Here is a 10,045-nt window from a genome sequence, read left to right on the forward strand (position 1 = left end):
AGTATTTTAAGAATGTAACAGACCAATAAATATTAATATAATACATGTTACCGTTAAATAAATATAAACAATAAAGCTTTGGTTATTATTCCAAGAAGTTTGTTATTAAATTTAAAAATAACTAAACGATTAAATAAAGTTTTTAATCAAAGTTTTGATAGTTTTGTTATCATTGCGTAAAAATTTAGTTCTAACAACCTTTAAAAGCAAACAGGTTGAACTTTAATAGAAAACAGACTCTTTAAAACAAAATTTGTTTTAAGTATTTCCAAATAGAATCAAGTTTACAATTGTTTAATACATATTTATTAGTTTATTTTTGTTTTAAAATACTAATCTTATAATTAACACAAAGTTCGTTTTAGTTTTGTTTTTTTTTTCTGAAAAATAATTTGATTGAAACAAAGTTTTTCGATACTGTAACTCAACCTAGTTTAATCATTGTATTCAGCACTATTAGCTATCAACAAATAGCTTTTACAATTTAATTGTTACAATATTGTACATATTTAGAAAGTTTAAGTTAATAGTTTTTTTTTAAATGCTTAAAATATAAATAAATTTTGTAGTTTACAAAGGATATTAAACAAAATATTTTCAATAGAAGTAAGTATGACTAGGTTGAATAACACTTGTGTTATATTTAGGTTTAGTAATACTAACAAATATCACTCTGAAAAGTGAACTTTAATATTTTGGTTACTAGAAGAAAACATATTTTCTCTAAAGTTGGCATAACTAAGTTTTTTGTTTTAAAAACTGGTTTTGCTTTTTTCGGTAATAATTATATTTTAAACTAAACAAATTTTTGATTTTTATATTTTAAAAACTTTTGATGAAACTTATGATGATGTTCTCATAAATAGAGGACTTAGATGCATACATTATTAGAAGTAAGACGTAAAGCCTATAAGAAAGATATATTAAATAATATACATCAAATTTTATAAGTCCTTATCTACATGAGTTATGTTTGTTTATGTTTAAACTTGAGAATGACTTGTTACTAGCTAACTATAATGATTTATTTTAAAGTATATATTAAAAACATTCAAAACTAGTTAACGGGGTCTTTGGAAACAAACTTTTTCCTACCTACAATAAACAACAACAATGATAATAAATAGCTCGCCTACCAAAGAAGTAAATTAATGAATGAGCTACAACTATCTTTAACAAGTCGAAGTCATTTTGGTAGGTTCAAGGATATACTTAATTTTTTCCTTTATAGCCAAAAGTTTTGTTTCATAATTTGATTTGTAGAGGTGAGATAACAAATGTTCAGTCTAAACTGCATGTATTTTGTTTGGCTTTTATTTAGATTATTTATTAAGATTAATCTTTTGAACTAACTTCCAAAAATAAAAAAAAAATCTGACTCACTAGCTTGCCTATGTTAAAATTATGTTATAGATCTATTCATCGTGCAAAGAGTTAAGCACATAAATGATAAGCTGAGATTACTTTTTTAACGAATTTTATAATAAATAAACCTAAATTCTTTTTTTAAATAACCTTAATACTAAAAAATGTATTTACAAATAAAGCTCGTTTTGTTAAATTTGCAATTTTAGGATAAAAAAAAATAAAATTTAAAATTAAAAACTATAAAAAAAGAAGGTAACTTGGTGTAAGCATTTTTTTATTAAGTCCATAGTGTGTTTATGTTACGGTACTTATTTTAAATTTTTTACAAATATATTTTTTCTACGTAAAGTTGAATTTATGGTTGAATTAAAAAGTTTAAAAAGTAAAAACAAAATTCTTATATAGTTTATTTAACTTTTTATCATGTAACTAAGTTTGTCTTAAATTGATTCAATTACATTAGTAAATAGAAATAAATTGTTGATATATTATCATAAAATACTGTTCAAACTTAACATTAATACATGTCAGCTTCTTTAAATTTTTATCTTGTTTAGAAAAGTTGAAACCAATTTTTCAAATATTTCATATTTGCTGTTAGGATTTATTGTTTATTTCGTTTTATAAGTTAAAGTTTATTTTTAATTAGATATAACATTTTTTTCAACTTATTTTAGTTTTTTCAGTTTAAAGCTTATACTTTATTTTCATTTGTATTTATTAGATAAGATTTATAGTACACTTTGAATACCATTTTTAAGTTAACAAATTACTTCAATAATTTTCGTTTAGCTTTCTATTCTGATTTTATCAGTTGTGTTGTGTGTAAAACTTTAAAATTTAAAAACTAATTATTATTAGCTTATAAGAAATTGTAAAACAGTGGTTTACGACTCGATACCAAAATGGTTCTTTTTACACCAGATCCTTAGGCCAAACTTTTTGAGCGTTTTTCTTTTATTGTTTAACAAAGAAAATATTTATAATTTTAAAACATTTTCATATATATATATATGATTTAACTGGCTGATGATTAACGCGTCCAGTCGTATAAAACATATGAACCAGTTATTTTAAAATCTTACTTTTTCAAAAACTATATATATATATACATATATATATTACAGCTCTGATTCAAACAATTTTGGGACTAAAATTATCAACACTTATTTGTTGCTTCTAATGGTAAACAGTTAAAGTTGTAAAACAGCATAAAGCATAAAACTTTTGACAAATAAACTATAAAACAGTAAAGAGTTACTTTAATTCATAATAATATTTTATTCAGCTATTGAAACTAAACATTAAAAAAAAGTTAATCAATTAGGCAAGCGCAAATATACACCGAGGCTTTCACTTAACAAACCGTTTAGTTTTGACTTGTTTACGAGCGTGCGCAGGAAAGTTACTGTGAAAATGCTTTACCAAGATTTCTTGCCACCAAACGGCGCAGGTACTTTAACGACCATGTACCTCGAATATTCGGTTGTTACGTCACAACTTTCAACCGACCAATCTTGTGCTTTCAAGTCATAAACCGCCTTTTTCCGGCAGCCGTATAAAAAAACAACCACTTTGCTTCCTCGAATCGAAACGGCGCACGCGCGCCGACCGAGGTCGACTTTCACGGGCGGCGTTCTCAGAAAAACGAAGCGGTCGCAAACGTAGTCAAATACCTCGCAGGTCGCGGGCCCGCCACCGAACACAAACAACTTGTTTCCGATCGCCAAGAGCTGACAGCCTGTTCTTTGCTCGATCATGCTCGGCATGAAAGCCCACTCGTCGGCTGCGCTGTCGTACGCTTCCACGCTCGACAAAATCCTCCTGTTTTCGATGCCGACCCGATCCTGAAATCCGCCGCACGCCAAAATCTTGCCTCTGAAAACCGCGCTTCCCGCTAGCGTCCTTGCCTCGCGCAGCTCTCTGACTTCCTCCAACTCGTGCGTTTTCGCGTCAAATCTGACGCACCGATCCCCTGACCATTGCTTAACATCGTAAAACACCAACGCGCCAATAACGTAGATGTGGCCCATGAAGGCGCACAAACCGAAGTGGGTTGCCAACAGGTCCAAGTTCGGCAAGTCTTGCCACTTTTGGCCACCCAGCGGCAACTTTTTCACTACAATATTTTGCGCGTCAACTTTACTGCCGCCGAAAACGTAAACGCAGTCGTCCACGCACGCCGAAGCCCAGAACATCCGGTATTGAGGCAAATCCAAATCTTCGCATTTCGTCACCGAGCCGTTTCTCCCGTCGATCCGCTGCACGGGCTGAGTCATGCTGCACAAGCTCCTGCCTCCGACGACCACCAGGTCCAAGTCGTCGCAGCGCCTCGGCTTGATCTCCTTTTTTTGGGTTTTCCCCTTCAAGACGTCGTCAATCAGCAAGCTGCAAGTTTCGCATCTCCGAAACGCCAAAGACTCGTTTAAAAATTGACTTAGTTCACGGTTGGAAAGCAGAGGAAGACGGACTTTCACGAGGAGGCGCGTTGAATACTTGCGTCTCTCCGCGCCTCCGTAGCTCACCCAGCGGTCGGCGACATGAAGCACCTCCATCTCCGACGTGACGTTCAGCTTCGAACTGGACAAAATTGCGCTCAAGAGCGCGAAATCGAGGTGAAGGAAGTTTTGGCTTCCGGCAGCTGTGACGAAGAAGCGCTCCATGCAGCGCAAAGTCGCTTTTGAAAATGAAAGCATCCCGAACGTTTTCGCCACCTTGTGGTAAGTCGCCAAGTTTTCAACATTCATTTTGTCGCTCATGAGCTCGACGACGTCTCGTTTCTCGCTTTCGTCTAAAATGAAATGTTCGGGTTCGAAACGCTGAAACGTTTTGGTCCGGTCGTATCCCGTTGTTCCTGTGAAAATGTTTTAAATTAGATTAGTTGCAGCTGTACGCTTTAGTTTTTAGCCAAAGTTAGTCGTTGTTTAGCTTGGTAAGAGTTTCTCTGTACAAGTACTTTTTTGGCTTCTCAACAAATCAAAAAGATTTACAAAAATAAGTCATGCTGAAATAAAAAAATTAAAATTAAGTATACTAAAATGTTATAAAAAATTACTCCATTAAAAATACTAACGTTGTTTTTTGATACTTTTTTTTTGTAAACATACAAGTAAAGCGTCTTGGTCTAAAATAAATGCACTTTGTTTGTGATATTTATTTGTTAACAAATACATGCACAAAAACAAAAATATACATGCATAGTTTTTTATTAATTTTTTTTGAATAAATTTTAATAACTTTTTGTAACAATCTAAAAATTGATTAATTTTGAATTGAGTAATTTTATTTAAATTATGCGTACGTTTAAAAACATTTAATTTATAAGTTATAATTACAAAATAAAACATACTTAATCTTTAACTACTAATAGTTTTGAGAATAAGATTTTTGAAACTTGTCTATAATACATATTAAGATCAAATTTACACCAAGGTTTCTCAAAGTAGGTCACATGGCCCCCTTTGGGCCAAAGAGATGTCGTGACTAGTAAAGGGGCTACAAGAGACAATAAGGCCAAACCCTGAAACTTACAGTAAATATTCTTTAGTTGTCGATGAAAAGCAAAAAAAAATTTTTTTCTAAGGAGGCCAATTGACAAATTTTAAAAACTGTGGTCTATATATTGATACTATAAGCTTCTATATTCGGAACATATTTTGTACATATGATTTTCAAATAAAAGACTTAATTAAATAATAAGTTATTTAAACAATAAGTTATTAAAGATATGTGTTAGGTAAACTAGAGTAAGAACAGTATACTTTTTTTTTAAGTAAACTGTAAGAGGTTACTCGCATTTTGTTAAAAAGAAACTTTTAAGTAGTCGAATATGTTCATTGTTTTTACTTAATAATAGCTATTTAAATAGAAGTGTGCAAATTATATATTTTATTTACGACCCGGTTTTGGTGACAAAAACTTCCGACCTCTTCGAGTAAATTAAAATAGTAATAAAAAATTTAAGTATGAAATTATAAACTCTCTTACATACTTTTCTAGCTTAATGTCTGTATAACCACTTGAATTATATTTTTGACCCTTACAAGCATTCTTTCGTTTTTTGGTACTACTAGTTTTAAAGCTATCATTAACGCTGTTATGTTTTTATCACATAAACAATTATTATTCTTCATACTTGTTAGTGGCAAAAGTGATTGAAGACCATTTGATAATAATTTAAATTTTGTTATAAATAGTTATAAAATTAGAAATTGTATTTAGTAACTTAATTTTGTTCTTTGTAAACTTTTTACGTAACGGTATTTAGTAGTGCTATTGCACTAGACACAATGTATGCAAATCAAATAAACATAACTAAATTATTAAACAGTTTAAAATGAACTTTAAAATAAGATCAAGTATAAACTTTCGGCAAACTTTAATTTATGACCCTTATGGCTAGTTTCTAGTTTTAAATAGATAAATATAACCATAAAACTACAGAACTTTCAAAGATTACTGGGTTTTGTTTATAAACAAAATGCGAGTAATCTCTTAATCAGCTATTTGAAACTAAATTAGTTATTTTTGTTCATTTTTGCTTAATAATGGTTTTGAATTAGAAAATCATATGTAATTGAAATAGTCATAACATAGAAGAAGTCTTATGGTATCATTATAGATAAATTTAAAAAGTATTTTTTCAAAACCATTATTAATTACCATGTAAATTTATATTCTTCTGTAGTTGTAACTTAAATATAAAAAGTTTATAAAAATATCCATAATTTAAACAGAATTACACATTTTAAATCTACCAACTTTATAATTTTTTTTACATTTTATTAAAGTTTAGTAAAACAGCGTACATAGTATTTATCTTTATGCATTTGATTGTATTTGTTTAGAAATAAAAATCACAAAAAAAAGCAATTTTATTGGCCGAGAGGCTTTTTCTTGTATGTTTACAAAAATAAAGCTCCAAAAATTAGCAGTAGAACTTTTAATGAATTCATTTTTTTATTTAAGATTTTTGGTTTTTTTTTTCAGCATGACTTATTTTTTTGGTAGTAATTTTAATCGGTACTTTTAGATATTGGAAAATTTCAAACTAAATAAACTATGTTTAATTTTGCACAATAGTACCTAATATTCAGATGCCATCATTAGTTTTACTTTGGCTAGTTTTAGAAGCTTAAACTTTGTTAACAAAAAATAAATGTTGTCTAGGCCAAGGATTTCGTTTTTCTAATTAAAAAAAATAAATCTGAAGAAAACCAGTAAATATATACTAGACATTTTCCTGTGTAAAAAAAGTAATATAAATATAGTTTGAAGCTTACCTGCTCTTTAGCTCACAAAAATTCATTATTTTGTTCAATGTACACTTCTAAATTTAAACACAATATAAGTTATAGATTTATTTAACTTTTTTATTCTAGTTTTTTAGGTTTAAATATTAAAATAAATTTAAACTATTTATACTTATTTTAAGTTGAATTTCAGCTCAATTTTTTAGTTTAGAATATAGCTAAGAGGTGGCCATTAAATCATGATATTTATTGGAATCTTGTAATTTTTAACAAAATCATTGTACAACTTGAACTATTATCACTTGTACTTCTAATAAAAAAATGAGACTAGTATTTTGAAAAATTTCGAAAGTTCAGAATAACTAAAAAAAGTTCATAAAAACTTTGGTAGCAACTTTGAGTTAAGTATTATTTATTAGCTATATATCAGGGGTTCCCAACCAGGGGTGCGAGGCAGCATTCCAGGGGGTGCGAGTTAGCTTTTTATTTTCGTATGATAAATAAGGAGATTTTCACTCTCTGATAAAGTTTAAAAAGTTAAAAAGTACATTTTGTTATAAAAAGAAGTTAGTGCTAATTTTCTGAATAAATTAATTTCATTAATACGTCATAGAGCAAGAGCGCTTTTCTAGAAGTTAATTTATTTTACTAATTTCATTTAATAGCTGTTAGTTTAGAATTAATATTTCAATAAAGCTTTCTTAGAGTTTTACACCTGTGAATTTTAATCATCTGTTCTTTAAATGTTTTATTTTCTTAACTGGACATTAATTGTTTAAAACAGTTTATGAGATAGCATCTATTTTAATTGAAATACTTAGATAAAAGTCAGTATCTTCAGCAGGCTTTTTATTAGCTGTTAAGAACAGGTTCTGTTAAGTCTATTACATTTATAATCTAATCTTTTATTAAGCTTAGTTGTGCAGAAAGTGGTGCTTAAAGATTTAACATCAGTAAATTGTAAAGTTCACAGCAATTCCTGTATGTTATAACATTTAAGAAAACTTGTTTTCAGCTTCAGTGAAGCCAATTTTTATAGATCAGCAAAAGTATTCAATGCATCATATTTCTTTCTATTCATTCCTTTTTTGAAATTGAACTGTTTACCTTTTTCAATCTACAATTTTCTATTTATGTTGTAAGCATACAAACTTTTCTTGTATTTGCTTTTATACATATCTTTGTACAATTTAAGACTAAATATTTTTTAACTTTTAAAATCTTAACTCAAATCTTTATTATTTTGAAACCTTATAGCTGCTAATAGTTTTGAAAATAAAACATTACATAAGCTTAACTTAGAATAGCTAATTTTTATTTTTTAAGTACATATATTCATAACAAAATGTATAAAAAGTTTAGTTTTAAGTTTAAGCCTAAGACTTATTACTTTTCTAGTGCTTTTTCCTCACTTCTATTATTTTTTTAAATCTTAGAAATTGTTTATCATTGCAGAAGTAAGAGTGAGTTCTGATGTTTTTTACCTTTTAAAAAATAGATAAAACTTGCTCGAATATAGTTTGTTATGTTTTTAAATTTTCAAGTATCTTATTTTTGTTAATATAGTACACTATCATAAAAATTAAAATACAAATTATTAATTAATGAAATCAATGATTTATAATCAAACTATTAATAAATAATTATAGCATGTAGTGTCAGGGGTGCAAATTAAGAGACTTTAGGGGTGCGGGGCATCAAAAAGGTTGGGAACCACTGCTATATATTATTAGCAGCTTTTAAATTCATATTTAAGTAAAGCATTTTTATAAGAAAAAATAAAATAACTTTTCTAATTAAAGTTCTTAAACTTGGCTATAGGCCATTTGACATATACAGACAAAGTGTACCTTTTAATTAAACCTATTTTTTATGTTTACTATGCTTTGTAATGTTTAAATTTAAGCAAGCAATAGTTCAATGAAGTACTATTAGAATGGTTTTAATTATACACTCTTCCTATTAGTACACTGCTATTAGTATTTAGATATTTTATAGTCATCTAAAAAGTTGTTCTTTTTTGTATATGCATTGCCACTGAGTTTCACTTTTAAAATTTTAAATTTTAAGCCATCATTTGAACTCCTTCGCCACTGGGCCACAGATTTATATGAAGATTTATAGAAGAATATTTAATGGAGCTTTTTATTGCTAAATTGCTAAAATTACAGACATAAAAATTACAGCTCAATAAAAAACTACACATAAAATGTCCTACTCTTATTTTTAATTAATAATTTATTGACAAAAACTGCTACCTTACAAACCCGGTTTCACCTAAAAAAGGATCTTCAGAGTTAGGTCCTAACTCTGAAGATCCTTTTTTAGGTGAAACCGGGTTAGTAAGGTAGCAGTTTTCGTCAATAAATTATTAATTAACTTAGCTCTCTATTTCAAGATTGAGCACTATTATTCATTTGGTTTCCAAATTATTTTACTCTTATTTTTCTAACTATATAGTGCAATTTTTACCCTAAATAATTTATGACGTCCTCAACATATCGGAGCCTTAGTTTTTAGCAAAATTGCTACAACTTTAAACATAAATAAATAATCAAATAAAATGACTTCAAAAAAAGTTCAACCATTAATTTTACTTTGACTATAGCAGTACATACCAGCAATACAATTATCAGTAAGTTCAAAAATATTTTATGGAAAACATTAATAAAAATTTAAAAATAAATAAAAATGGTAAGTTTTCAAACTAGCGCAACCTTCTTCGAAAAAGTTGTTTTCATTTTCATTTCTTTTCTTCGCCAAAATTTTTTCAGCACTACTCTTGCATAGTTTCACAAAAGTATTGTTCATTGTAAGTCTGTAATAAAGTTTTATAAAACATGGATAAATAATTTGATTTAAAATCAAAAAAAAGCTTGGTTTACTCTATCATGTTTAAAAATGTTTATACTTTTAGATTAACAATAATAATTAATACATAAAACTTAATTTCAATAGTGTTTATATATTTCATACTGCTTAAATTAATTCATTGCAGTTTTACAGTTATTTAGTAATTTTTAGTTCAGTTTTTGAAACTTAAGCAAGGTAGGGATATCTATCAAAAGTCCGCTCTGTCTTTTTTTTCTAGTAAAATTATCTCACTGAGTAGAAAAGTTGCCCATCTTAGGCATAATGCATTAAAAAGTGTGACAAAATACGAAATCAGTCTACTTTAATCGTGTGCACGACTATTCAAATTCTGACAGTTCAAGTTGTTAAAAAAATTCAACTAGTAACAATTTAAAAAGTAATGTACATTTATCAAATATAAAAGATATCTAGTTCCTATTAATATTTTAAAGCTTTTATTAGCAAAACATTAAATAGTAGTTATATGTATGGCTTAAATGGAGTAAAATCTTTATTTATTTTTAGTAATCTTAAAATATATTAAGATAACAATTAACACTTTGTGAAAAACA

At 28.1% G+C, this 10,045-nt stretch overlaps 1 protein-coding gene across 1 annotated transcript; it reads right to left on the minus strand.

Annotated features, from left to right (window-relative positions):
• Nucleotides 1-2,789: 2,789 nt before the first annotated feature.
• LOC145835148 (kelch-like protein 26) lies at nt 2,790-9,431 on the minus strand. The gene is made up of 2 exons (XM_082942701.1): nt 9,329-9,431; nt 2,790-4,222 (listed from the first exon to the last, which is right to left on the minus strand). The coding sequence occupies exons 1-2, from the start codon at nt 9,429-9,431 to the stop codon at nt 2,790-2,792; spliced, it is 1,536 nt and encodes a 511-aa protein (XP_082798827.1).
• Nucleotides 9,432-10,045: the final 614 nt, after the last annotated feature.

This window comes from Thalia democratica, chromosome 1, assembly GCF_965202585.1.
Source record: "Thalia democratica chromosome 1, ktThaDemo2.hap1.1, whole genome shotgun sequence".
Lineage (NCBI taxonomy): Eukaryota > Metazoa > Chordata > Thaliacea > Salpida > Salpidae > Thalia > Thalia democratica.